General features: G+C 42.2%; 2 protein-coding genes across 7 annotated transcripts in view; one reads left to right on the top strand and one right to left on the bottom strand.

Moving 5' to 3' along the window:
* Positions 1–2,591: 2,591 nt before the first annotated feature.
* UTS2 (urotensin 2) lies at positions 2,592–7,569 on the top strand. The gene is made up of 4 exons (XM_030879584.2): positions 2,592–2,694; positions 4,928–5,035; positions 6,134–6,175; positions 7,314–7,569. Exons 1-4 carry the CDS (start codon positions 2,592–2,594, stop codon positions 7,433–7,435), a joined length of 375 nt encoding a protein of 124 aa, XP_030735444.1. The 3' UTR covers positions 7,436–7,569.
* A 1,822-nt stretch (positions 7,570–9,391) lies between these two features.
* PER3 (period circadian regulator 3) overlaps positions 9,392–13,381 on the bottom strand; it is a 64,368-nt gene continuing 60,378 nt past the window's right edge. For 4 of the 6 annotated variants that reach the window (XM_060283577.1, XM_030879682.3, XM_060283571.1 and 1 more), the window contains one exon: positions 9,393–12,882. In XM_060283577.1, coding sequence (XP_060139560.1) covers positions 12,796–12,882 — 87 coding nt within the window. In that variant the 3' untranslated portion in view covers positions 9,393–12,795. Of the gene's footprint in view, positions 12,883–13,381 lie in introns of all 6 variants that reach the window. The other 2 variants (XM_060283569.2, XR_009558742.1) reach the window with 2 other exon arrangements.

Below are 13,381 nucleotides of genomic sequence, written 5' to 3' on the forward strand. Positions count from 1 at the left end.
GTCATAAGAGTAGAAACTTCTTTTCCTCTTGTTCACTGCTCTTTACCCTCAACAAGGCCTGACCTGTGGTTGGCACCCCATTCACGGATTCGACAAATATGTACTGAGTGCCTACTTTGTATAATAACTATATAAATATATAATGTGCTGGAGGGGGCTTAGTGCCTTGGGAAAAACAGAGCAAGGCAAGAGTGCTGAGGAATGCTGGGGGTGGGTTCATTGCAACTTTTAAATAGCAGGGTTGGGGGATTCCTCACGTAGGAGGTGATGTTCTAGCAAACACTTGAAGGAGGTGAGGAAGAGAGCCGGGCACCACATCTGGGGAAAGAGCAATCCAGGGGAGGGAGAAGCAGCAGTTGCAAATGCCCTGAGGCAGGGGCACGTTCAGGGAGTAGTAAGGAGGAAGCATGGCCAGAGTGGAGTTGTCAGGGGAGGGCGGTATTGGAAGAAGTGAAACTGAAGTCAGGAGACCGTGGTTTTAAATCTTTAAAACCAATCAGCCTTATGTAGGTATCACTTACATACGATAAAACGTGGCCATTTTAAGTGTACAGTTTGATGACTTTTTATTTTTGGTTGCGTTGGGTCTTCGTTGCTGCACGTGGGCTTTCTCTAGTTGCGGCGAGCGGGGGCTACTCTTCGTTGCGGTGCGTGGGCTTCTCATTGCGGTGGCTTCTCTTGTTGCGGAGCACGGGCTATAGGCACGTGGGCATCAGTAGTTGCAGCACGCAGGCTCTAGGGTGCACGGGCTTCAGTAGTTGTGGCTCGCGGGCTCTGTAGTTGTGGCGTACGGGCTTAGTTGCTCCGCGGCATGTGGGATCTTCCTGGACCAGGGCTCGAACCCGTGTCCCCTGCATTGGCAGGCGGATTCTTAACCACTGCGCCACCAGGGAAGTCCCAGTTTGATGAGTTTTGACCAAGGAAACCACTGCCTTGATAAGGTTAGAACATTTTCATTACCCCCAAAAGTTCTTTGTCTCCCCACCGTCAACCCTCCATCTCTCACTGAACTGTTTTTTGATGCCACGGATTCATTTTGCCTGTTCTAGAACTTCATTTAAACGGACTCATGCACTATGTACTCTTCTGGGTCTGGCTCATTTCACTCAGCATAAAGTTTCTGAGATTTGTCCATGTTGCGTTTATCAGTAGTTCCTTTGCATTGCTGAGTGGAATTCCACTGTGTGATGTAGCAGAGCTTGTTTATCCAGTCCCCTGTTGATGGACACCTGGGTCCTTTAGTTATTTACAGCTATGAACATTTGTGTACAGGCGTTTGTTGGATGTATGTTTTCATGTCAAACCTTTTGCTCGTTCTTTTAATTGGGTTGCTGACTTATTGCGTTGGGATTCTTTATGCATATACTGGAGAAGTCTTTAGTCTGGCATTGGTTTAGTGAATATTTTCTCACAGCTGTGGTTGGCGTTTTCATTTTCTTAACAGTAGCTTTCAAGGAGCAGATGTTTCTAATTTGGATGAAGTCCAATTTATCCATTCTTTTCTTATATGGTTGGTGTCATGTCTAAGAAATATTTGCCTACCCTCAGGGTGTGAAGGTGTTCATTTATTTATTTATTTTCCTAGAAAGTCTTTAGTTTTAACTTTTATGTTCAGGTCCAGTACAGGGTTTTGAGCAAAGAGCCGATGTGACCTAACTTAACGTGCTCATAGCATCACTGTGCTGTTTTGAGATGAGACTGGTGGGCAGAGTGCAGCCTTGAAGATGTTTGCAAGGAGGCTACTGCAACGATCCAGGCTGGGAGCCGCCGGGCAGAGTGGACGCGGAAGAGCAGTGAAATTTTGGAAATACTTACCGGCCAGGTTTTCAGGCTTGTTTTTCATCCTCCTTAATGAGTCATGTCCAACTTTCAGGAAAGTTATTTCCCTTCTCTGAAGACCCTTATACTCGTAGTTTTACCTGAGGCCTAGTGTATGTACACAACTTGCCTCGAGCCTGAATGTTCGCTAGGCATTTAACTTATCTTCACTTTTTAAAAACAAATAACTGGTTTTGAGTTTTATTCCACACATTGTCATTCTTCAGGCATGGCAGCCCCCAAAACAATACGACAATTCATCTATTCATTCACAAAAGATTAAAACAAAAGGAAAGCAACACGTTTCTTGCCATGCTCCACAATGCTTCTGCTGGGTAGGACTCATAAATCCATGTCTCTGCCTTGGCCACTCCAACTCATGTCTTATCCTTTCTTTAACTCATGATTTATTGCTCTCAGTTACTCCTTTTGCCAGATTTATAAACGTAACTGTTCTTTATTTAATACCTATTTTGTACACTAGGCAACAAGACAGTAAATTTATTGTCTATGAGTTGCTACTTTGAAAAATTACATCAATGCAAAGTGATTGTCTTTCCGCCTTCATAGCCAATAAATTTATTTATTTTTTTTTGTAGGGGATGATATGAGGTCATAGGATAATATATATAATCGCTGATCACAGAATGAGAAGGAACAAGTTGCAGGCAAATGCTCTACCACTGAGCTATATCCCCAAGAAGAAGCAAGTTGAGAGTTCTCACAAACAGAAGCCAGAAGCCGAGAAGGAAGACTTCGGTCTCCTGCCAATCATGTATAAGCTGGTCTCCTGCTGTTTGCTTTTCATAGGATGCTTAAATCCTCTCTGGTCTCTTCCTGTCCTTGACTCCAGGGAAGAGCCCCTGCAGCTCTCAGGTAAAATGATTTCTTTCCCTTATGTCAGTCTTGAAAGAGTCTTCAAGGGTCTTAAATGCAATGTTAGAGATAAGAATGAATATTCTTTCTTAAAGGAGTCTTGTGAAATTAATAGTCCCAGCTATGAAAAGAATTCTGAGGGTCCTTACAACACATCTTAGAGTCAGGAATGGATATGTTTTTTTTTTCCTTCCTAAAATGTAAAAGTAGAAGGGTAACATTGCTTATTTAATGTCACTTCTATATTTCTAAGTTATTTTGATCAGCTGTTTCTTTTTTTTTCAATTTTGAAAATGGCACTAAATTTAAAACATCATTGCTTTTCGTTTCTATTTTAAATGAACTGGATGAATGCAGAATTGGTTGTTCCAATTATAGGATAAAATATTTTTATTGTATCTTATTTTAAGCTAAAAAGTAATCATCTGACACGTGTTATATGAAACAAAAATGTTTATTAAAAAATAAAGAAGTGACTGGCTGGGGCTAGGGATGACACAGATTTCCAAGTACATTTATGTTTTCCTTTTGATTCATGTTTCATTCAGTTCAATTCTAAGTTGAATTCTCTTAAAGTGTATCAGTCAAGCAGATACTTATTGTGCTGTCAGCTCTTAATTTAGTTTAAGAAACGAAAAGGTTGGTGCTTGGGTATTAGGTTCATAAGCATTTTAACTTGTCTTTAATTGTGGTACTTTAGACATTTTTTTTAATAAAGGAAAAAATCTCTTCTAAGCCATTGATTTTATAATTTCTACTCTCTAAAGTTTCTCTCAAGCAGCTTTCTGATAATTGTCAAGCTCTAATTCATGCACTATCAGTCAAGTTCCACAGTCACTGAACTCATAAGTGGCAGTCATCTTAATGGCTAAATCGGGCATTAACTTTATTGAATCTCTGCTATTTAAAATAAGGAACAGTGAAAAGCATAAGATGAAACCAAGAATGAACATTCAGATATTACTGTCATCCTCAAAAAATTACATATCATGATTATGATTTTTCCAAACTTAGATGAGTATAGTATCTCACTTAAATTTTTTTTTTTGCGGTACGCGGGCCTCTCACTGCTGCGGCCTCTCCCGTTGCGGAGCACAGGCTCTGGACGCACAGGCTCAGCGGCCATGGCTCATGGGCCCAGCCACTCAGCGGCATGTGGGATCTTCCCGGACCGGGGCACAAACCCGCGTCCTCTGCATCAGCAGGCGGACTCTCAACCACTGCGCCACCAGGGAAGCCCCTCACTTAAATTCTTAACAAGTGGCAGCTTTACATTAGAGTTTTTGCCTGAAATTTTTTCCCACTTATTTGTTTCTCCATAAATGATCCTTCATGACATAAACATTGATGTGCGGCCAAATTTTATAGATTTCTCATTAATATTCTTCAGAAGTACTGTGAATGTGCCCAGAAGCCTCCACAACGGCTTGCTCTTTGCTTTCCAATCAAGGTCGTAGCTGAGGATTTGGAAGCCTTAGTGAAGCAAGTGGATAGTACAGGACTCCCCAGAAGCTCCATCTCCCCACTGCAGCACCTGGCCAAGATTGCTCTGCCAGGGCCCAGAGTCTGCTCACCAGACCTCACACTCACTTCCCACACACCTTGCACACACTTACCATGCATCTTCTATGCCACTAAGCTGACCAAATTTCACCCTGAAATTGTTGCTATCAACTTCTTTAAAGAGTATTTTAAAGCTGACTCTTTCCTGACAATTGTGCCTAAATCTTGGAGGCCAGGCAGGTAAGAGGTGATGCCATCCTATTTGCTTTACAGGAAGAACCTTAACAATCCTGTCTTTTAGAAAACCACTCCTTCATTTTTCCTTTCACTCCAATTTCACCACCCATATGTCTAAAAGCAAAAGGCAAAAGGCAGCAGTAGGTAAATAGAAATGAGGAAGAATCACTTTGTAAGTGGAAGTGCTTTTTCACTGACCCTATGGCTCAGCCCTACCCTCTTATTCAAGGCAGTGAACGGCCTGGCAAGGCCACACAGGCAGGAGGAGTCAGAATGAGAGTCACACGCTTGATTTCCTGTTCTGCCGGCTTGTGAACTGGACTGTAGCATTTCTACTTCTCGGTTAAAATACTACTGGCGACAAACCCGGAATTTAGTATTTGAAGTTTTTCTAGTTTATCTCCTTGTCCCTGGTACCCCCGAAAAGGCAATAAGGAGCAGAAGTGATTGAAGAATCAGCTGAGTTGCTAATATCTATTTCTACTCTGTGTAGCACCTGAAGATGTCGAATCAACTTTGGATGAGCTGGAAAGAGCTTCCCTTCTGCAGATGCTGCCAGAGATGTCAGGTGCAGAGACAGGAGATGGTCTTAGGAAAGCAGGTAAAATTATTCTTGTGATTTTATTTGATTTTGTTTTATTTTATTTTATTTTTTTGCGGTACACGGGCCTCTCACTGCTGTGGCCTCGCCCGTTGCGGAACACAGGCTCCGGACGCGCAGGCTCAGCGGCCATGGCTCACGGGCCCAGCCGCTCCGCGGCATGTGGGATCTTCCCGGACCGGGGCACGAACCCGCGTCCCTGCATCGGCAGGCGGACTCCCAACCGCTGCGCCACCAGGGAAGTCCCCAGCCTGTCTGATTTTTTTGCCACTGAATTTACTCCCTGTGCTCATGAATCAGATGAGGTAAAATCCTATTTTGGAATATAAAGATCAGCTATATAAAATGAGTTAGTTACCCAACACTCTCCCCTCTGGGCATAAAGACTTCCTCTGACATCTTCTGTTTTCTTTTTCTCAGCAACTCCTTCCAAGCATCCTGCTCTGCTTGGTCCCTCAGTATATCTGTTCTCTGTATGGACTTTTATTTTGGGGGGAAGGAGGGTATTATCCCAGTTTTCAATAAGTGAAATTTACAATCCTGGTTTCCCACTTACTCAAGTCTTAAGCCAATTCCTTAATCTATCTGTACCTCAGTTTCTTAAACCAGTAAACGGAATGATAAAAATGCCCATCTCGTGGGGTTATTGTGAAGTTCAGTCAATGAGAAAATGCAAGTAAAATGTTCAGCACAGTGGCACACAAAAGTAATCCATGACATGGCAGCTTTCACTATTTTCTCTGTCACTGTATTCCTCCCAGCACTGATAGAAACGCTCAGGACATTCTGGAAACAAAATGGAGTCTTTTAATAGACCTTGTTTAGTAGAAAGAATTTCACTTGTTATAAAATATTTTTGATAAACTACTGAACTGCTAACTCAGGAAAATGCAGTGCCCTTTGTGAATTCCGGAAGCGAGAAAGAACCAGGTGCCTGCCTATCTTCCTTCAAGTAAATATCACTGTGGTGTGAAAAAAAGGAAAATCAGAAACTAGACATGATTTAGGAATATTCTATTTTGTGCGTTTTAAATAAGACAAGTGTAAAATGGAAATAACAGATCTGATGATGAATGGTTTCAAAATACTGTTTTCCAGATCTCGGTACCAACATTTTTTACCCAAGAGGAAGTGTGAGAAAGGTAAGTATCATGTAGAAGCTTGTGAGAAATGCAGACTCTCAGCCCCCACCCCCCAGCACCTACTGAATCAAAAGCTGCATCTTACCAAGATTCCCCAGGTGATCCTTATGCACATTAAATAAAGTATGACAAGCACTGCCATATGATGTCTAAATAGAAGAAAGGCACAGTCCAAACCCTGAGATGTCATATGTGTGACAGAGCAGAATATGAAGGAAATCGTCTTGGGTGCAGAAGGCAGACTGTGATTGGGATTGATGAATGATAATATTAAATGGTTAGAAATGGTGCACAGTTAATGGAGGACCTTAAACACTAAAAGAAAAATCTGTATTTCATCATGATCAACCCCTCAAACTCTAAATTAGTGTCTCCTAAAGGGCTTTCCAGGTATACCAGTCCCACGAGCCAGCCTACAGTGACACCCTGGGTCTGGCCCCTCTCCCGTCCTGGTAATGCCTTTACGTACATTATTAGCATGTTAAAGCCTCCAGGAAATGAGAAGCGTATTTAATTTTAACCAAGCATTTCCCAAACATTTTGACTGGAGACACCTGTTTCTGGTGTAGCACCCATTACCATCCTTATAAAAATATACTCTGGAATCCGTCAATTCTGAAGATGGCATACACCACCTGAGGCCCCAGGGCAGCTAACCCATCCAGAAGGGGATGGGGATGGCTTCTACGTTAAACGTTATCATTCAGATGTTTATATTGTTCCGAATAGAAGGGTTATGATGAAAGACTCTAAAATCATAAAGGTGATTAGCATGTGCTCATGAAATCCCAGAAAAAAAAAAAGTAAGGGTCCATGCTTAAAGAAGTTAATTTCAAGGCAAATAAAAGGCCTACTTTACAGGGAAGACAGTAAATGGATAGAACATGTTACTGACAGATTTAAATAGAAATAGGTCAGTGAGGGTTTAGGAAAATTCACGGCAATCACAGGGCTAAACAGACTGGATGGACCACAGGTAGGGCACCAGGAGACCTTCCAGAGCCTACGTGCTGGGCGCTCACCACAATTCTATCCCATAAAACAGCAAGAAAACACTTTTTAAAGGAACTAAGGTTCCTATTTGTGTGTGTAGGACTCAATTCATTGATAACCTGTTTTTTTATTTGGATTGTTTTAATTTCAGGCTTTCTCAGGACAAGATCCTAACATTTTACTGAGTCACCTTTTAGCCAGAATCAGGAAGCCATACAAGAAACGTGGAACTCCCTCTGAATGCTTCTGGAAGTACTGTGTCTGAAGTGACATGAACATCTACTAGGCAACTCAAAACCAACCATCTTAGAAAAAGTCAAATAAAAACGCTTGATCTGAAAGCAGTATAGATGAAAAACTAGGCAAGCTATACCCTGTTCATTATTATTTGGAAAATAAATCCTCTATGTTTTACAAATATCATGAGTGGTTCTTTTACTTATAAACATATCCTGAAAATCTATCCTTGAATTTATCTTTAAAGAATTATCTAAAAGTTTAAAAGTAAACAAATAAATGAAAAGAAGCAAATACTAAGAAGAAAAAATCATAAAAGTAAATTTTAGTTAAAACAGTAAAACTACAAATCATTTAACCTACATTATCTTAGTGATGATGTCCTCTCAACCCTTAAAAATAACAACCTGAGTTATTACTTAAAAAAAAAAAAAATCAGTATCTTAGCTTGGAAAAGCGTCCGAAGTGAAAGATGCCTAAAGATAAGGGCTGGGAAGTCTGAATTCTTTGTTTTTGAAGGAGGTCATCCACACACTCCGATCCCCTCTCTCTTAGTTAACCTAAGTACTGAACACTTGAAAACTTTAATCTCTTAACACTGAAGCTTGTTCGATGTCAGTTTCTGTGAGCTCAAGGAGCACAGTACTAGAAAAATACCTTCATCATCTGTTTCTTAGAGAAGAAACTTGAGGTGGGATTTAAGATTGTGGAATGGAAATGTAGCCTGGTTTGTTAATGTTTAAAGAGCGTGTGTGTGTGTGTGCACATACTAACTTATCCTCTTAATCCATCTATACCATCGTAGCTTATCTATGTATAGAGTATGCAGCTGAGACCCGCGAGCTCCACGCAGCTCCCAGCACGGCCCATGCCCGCGGGAGAGCACTTCTCAAGGGAAACCCAGGCTCCCCTTCTCGGCTCTGTAGCCAATCACACCCCCAACTCAGGAGGAATGAAGGGTCAGGTCCGCACCAAACAGCCACATAATCGGTATTGATCTTGTCAACCACCGTCCAAAATCTCTTTAGGGCGCAGGTCTGATAAATCTTCCCTTTCCTTGTCTAAGACATCAAGAACAAATCTGTAGGCAAGCTGTCTCTAGCTTGAAGGATGGACGCGTCATCTCAGGAACATGCGGACATGTGGCTGTGAGGATGCTGTGGCATCGCTCGCTGCTGAACTTCAACTGAATCCAGTTCCCTAACACAGGACTCTGGCCGCACAAGTGCCGGTATGTTTATGACACCAGCAAGCGCTTAGGGTGGACTCCATCGCCGTAGAATCCCAAATCCCTCCCGTTTTGTGATACTAGGGCAGCTGCTCTTACGGCCGGGGCTCTGGCATCAAGTCATTGCTCCCACCCAGCTGTGAACCCCCAGCCGAGCCATCCAGCTCTCTCCACCCCCGTGTCCTTCTCTGTAAAATGAGGGCAGCGACGCTGCTTATTCCGTGGTTGTATTAAATGAGATCATTCATGGGCAGCACCGGAACGGTCCCTGCGGGAGGAGTACACGTCCCATCTACACTGAGCTCTCTTCCCTTCTTGGGTTGCTGTTGTTTTAAACGACAGGAGGTGCAGGTGGTTTGAAAGGTGTAACATTTAGCAAGTCCTGTTGGCTTCAGGATTCCGATTCATATTTTAATTCCAAGGTTCTGTTGCTGCCAGTTCCACAGTCAGACTTTGTGAAACACAGGTTCACTCTACAGAATCTGAAAGAGTAATCTTGATAACTAAATTTTGTAAATGAGGCATTAAAATTAGTATTAAAGGGACTTCCCTTGTGGCGCAGTGGTTAAGAATCCACCTGCCAACGCAGGGGACATGGGTTCGAGCCCTGGTCTGGGAAGATCCCACGTGCCACGGAGCAACTAAGCCCGTGTACCACAACTACTGAGCCTGCGCTCTAGAGTCCGCAAGCCACAACTACCGAGCCTGCGCTCTAGAGCCCGTGAGCCACAACTACTGAAGCTGCATGCCCAGAGCCCACACTCCGCTACAAGACAAGTCACTGCAATGAGAAGCCTGTGCACTGCAACGATGAGTAGCCCCCACTCACTGCAACTAGAGAAACAAAGACTCAACACAGCCAAAAATAAAAAAATTGGTATTAAAAAACATGTACATTTGCTCAGAACCCAATAAGCTCCTCCCAGTGCTGAAGTGAGGACTAAATGCTGTGTTGTCACCGAGCAGGACCTTGGACGCAGAGATGACAGAGACGCAGACACAGAGTGGCCCTAACGTGAGCACCCTGCAGTGTCTCTCAATCTCAGTAAATATTCCTCAATGATACAAAACACACATTCAGGGCAAAGGTTTGTTGATGCAGTGCAAGAAATTTCTCAAGTTTTACATGTATACCGTTTATTGTTCTTGCTTAAAAAAGATACCCGATTAAAATATTCATAACCATCAAAAACAAGTAAATTCACAGTTAATTATAAACTCAGTTAAAAGAAAATTTCCATTTGGATTAAATTTACCTTGTGAGTTATGATGAAGTTGCACTTAATTGTAAAACGATTCCGTTCCCACAGCATTCTGTTGTTCGTAAATCCTGACCTCTCCTCCAAGAAAATACAGCTTTTTGGTAACATTTCTGTAAACACTGAAGCCTATAGTATACATTTTTATTACCAATTTCTATAGTTATCGATACAAAAAGTTAATAAACTTGAACAACTGTTTAAACTTGGGGGGAGCCCCCCTGGGGGGCGGCAGCCGCACTGCTGAACCTTGTCTGCTCATCCTCAGCAGTAGAAGCATCATGGTCCAAACTCTAAACATGATAATTCGGCGACTTATCAAAGTATCAAAACTACAAATGGTTTTATAGATCTGCTTACAACAAGCACCAATTTTAAATTGACCCTAAACGTGTAGTAAGGCAAAGAAATAAGCAAATGTCGATAAAACAAACATCCAGGAAGAATCGAAAAGAGGGCTTATATTAGAGAAGGTCAGGTTTAAAAAACATGTTCACAAATGCAGAACAGTCCTCTGATTGCCCCATGTCATTTTTAATTTAAAAAAATTAACAAGGTTATCACTACAGAAGGTCACAGCGATTCTACTGATGGACAATATCCAGGCTGGTTCATTTTTTAAAATTTGATTTTTCACCAAGGGCAAAAATACCACACAACTGGACCAACACAACAAGGGCTTCAGAGATCATTTAACAATCGAGATGGAGCAGAATAGGAGAGTTCTCTATTCATAAGACAGGAATATGGGCATGAACAGCTTAAAGTGAGAAAATTCCAGGAAATGTCACGGGCATCATTTGAAAATGGTTCTGACCCCTGAAGAAAGATTTACCTTCTAGGAAGCTAGAGTTGGCCCCCCGTATTCCTGGTGGGGAGAATCGGGGACGGGTGTAGAATCCTGGGCGCGGATCCGCGGGTACAGAGGGCTGACTGTACCACCACGTTATAGAAGGGGCTCGAGCATCCATGGATTTTAGCATCTGCGAGGGGGTCCTGGAACCAATCCCCTGCAGATTCGAGAGCCGTCTGTTCCACTTTAGAAAGTAAATCTAAGCTACGAGGCTTGAGAATCAGAGTCCAGCAGCATTGTGGATAGAAAGGTTGATTCTCATAATTAGGAGCAGCATGCATTTTATAAAAAACTATGAAACTTGAAAGGAAGAAGCGTTTTCCTAAAACAAAAAAAACAACAAAAAAACACAACAGCAACAAAGAAAAGTAAGTTAGTTTGTTGCATGTTATTTAAAAGAGAAAAGGTTATTCCAGCCTTCATTTTCTTCTATTCCTGTTTCTGATCTACATGGGTGTGAACTGCACGTCATTCCAAGTTTGAGAAGGAATCATCACTTCTCTAAGAAGAGGGGGCTCCCTTATCATGCAAACAACTCACTCACTTCTTAAAAGACACAACTTCAGCAGGCCCAGGAAGCCCTCATTTGTGGCAGATTCTGCAACCCTCTTGGCTAGGGACCTCCCGTAGGTCCCTTACCCCTATTTAAGGGCAACACTTACCCCTATTTAAGGACAAAAAGAAGGCAGTGCCAATCAGACCTCTGGCAGGGATTGAGAGACATTCTTTTGTGTAAATTGGTTGGAAACAAAGAGTTAACTGTTAGTTTTGATAAGACAACATTTAAACACATACGCATATAAGAACAACATTAACTCTTACATGACTTTAAAAACTTTTTGCAATCATTATTTAAAAATTTCAAAGAGTCAGAAGCTGGTTGAGCTAGAAGCTCTTTTGTCTTAACATTACACATGCAAAAGCTAATTTAAACCCCGCAAAGAATAAGCTCATTGTTAAGCTGATCCATTTTTAACCAAGACTTTGAGAATTTCAGTGGAAGGTAGAAAATCAAAAGGAAAAGCGGCTACAAAAATGAAGGTCAAAATTCAACCCTAAAAGCTAGGAATTTCCGGTACACCAATGGACAATACATTTTCATACTGGTCAATGCTGAAGTGATCTGTGTTGCGTTGTGAGAAAACTGGAATGTCAGACCCTAACTGTGGAGGGATGTGTCACCGTGCAAAGACCAGGTGAGGGCACTGTATTTATGGACACTGTTAGGAAAGGTCCATGGCCCATAGCGGGGATTTCTTGAAGTCTCTAACAGGGGGAAATGATTCATGTAACAACAGAACAAAGTCAATGAGGCTAAGGTTTGGGGCTCTTTCTAGCTATACTTTGGTTTTTTTAAATAAATTTATTTATTTTATTTACTTTATTTTTGGCTGCACTGGGTCTTCTTGCTGCACGTGGGCTTTCTCTAGTTGTGGCGAGCAGGGGCTACTCTTCGTTGTGGTGTGCGGGCTTCTCATTGCGGTGGCTTCTCTTGTTGCAGAGCACGGGCTCTAGGTGCGTGGGCTTCAGTAGTTGTGGTGCATGGGCTCAGTAGTTGTGGCTCACGGGCTCTAGAGCGCAGGCTCAGTAGTTGTGGCGCACGGTCTTAGTTGCTCCGCGGCATGTGGGATCTTCCCAGACCAGGGATCGAACCCGTGTCCCCTGCGTTGGCAGGCGGATTCTTAACCACTGCACCACCAGGGAAGTCCTCTAGCTATACTTCTAATTGTAATTTATTTGGGGTGACATCTGAAGTAAAGTTTGACTGTACACATACCTCTTCAGAGGTCATCCAATCTCATTAGAGGACAGCTAAACTAGAAAAAGAGTCTATTTGACCGTTTAAATACATTGGGGAAAAAGACAAGGAAAAGAGTCTATATACAATGTCTGCTTCAGGAAAATGATGTCTGTTAAAAAATCAGGAAGGAAAAAGCTTAATATTCAATGATAACTTCACGGTCATTTAAGACCCAGGGGTTTATAGGAATCACAGGAGGTCTAGCTGTCCCACAGGCCTGGAGAGGGAGTACAGGTGCATCTTCGAGTCACTCAACTGCTGCTTCTGCTGGATCCGGACCACAGGATTCTGCAGCATCACCAGCTGAATCTCCGTTTTCGCAAGTGACACAGCCCTCCAAAAAGGAACAAGAACAGGCAGGTTATTTGATGTGAAGTCACCTGAAAAGTGTTTAAACCAGTAAAATGCCGGCCAAGCAACCTGTGTCTCATTCTCCCACTTATTCACATCTAAGACTATCCATTATAGTTCATCCCTTATTATTAGAAGGGAAATGACAGCAATTGTTTAAATACTTTTGCTTCAATTGTTTTGGGGCTCATTCTTCATATACTCTTCCCACAGAAATTCCTGCTCGGCATGAATCCTAAATCCTAAATCCTAAATCCTCTGGTGTGAATCTTACATCTTGAGATTCAACTCTTTTCAAACATGCACGCATATTTGACATGCAAATCTTATACTCTCTTCCCCAGTCAATCACATATGAAAGCAGGTGTCTTTACTCCTAACTGCCCCGTAACATTCCAACTGGTGGAAGAAAAAAACACTTGGAGCCAGAAAGACCTGTATTCAAAATCTGAAGAACTGAGCCCTTACACAGCTGTCCTTCA

This window comes from Globicephala melas, chromosome 1 (assembly GCF_963455315.2).
Source record: "Globicephala melas chromosome 1, mGloMel1.2, whole genome shotgun sequence".
NCBI classification, from domain to species: Eukaryota; Metazoa; Chordata; class Mammalia; order Artiodactyla; family Delphinidae; genus Globicephala; species Globicephala melas.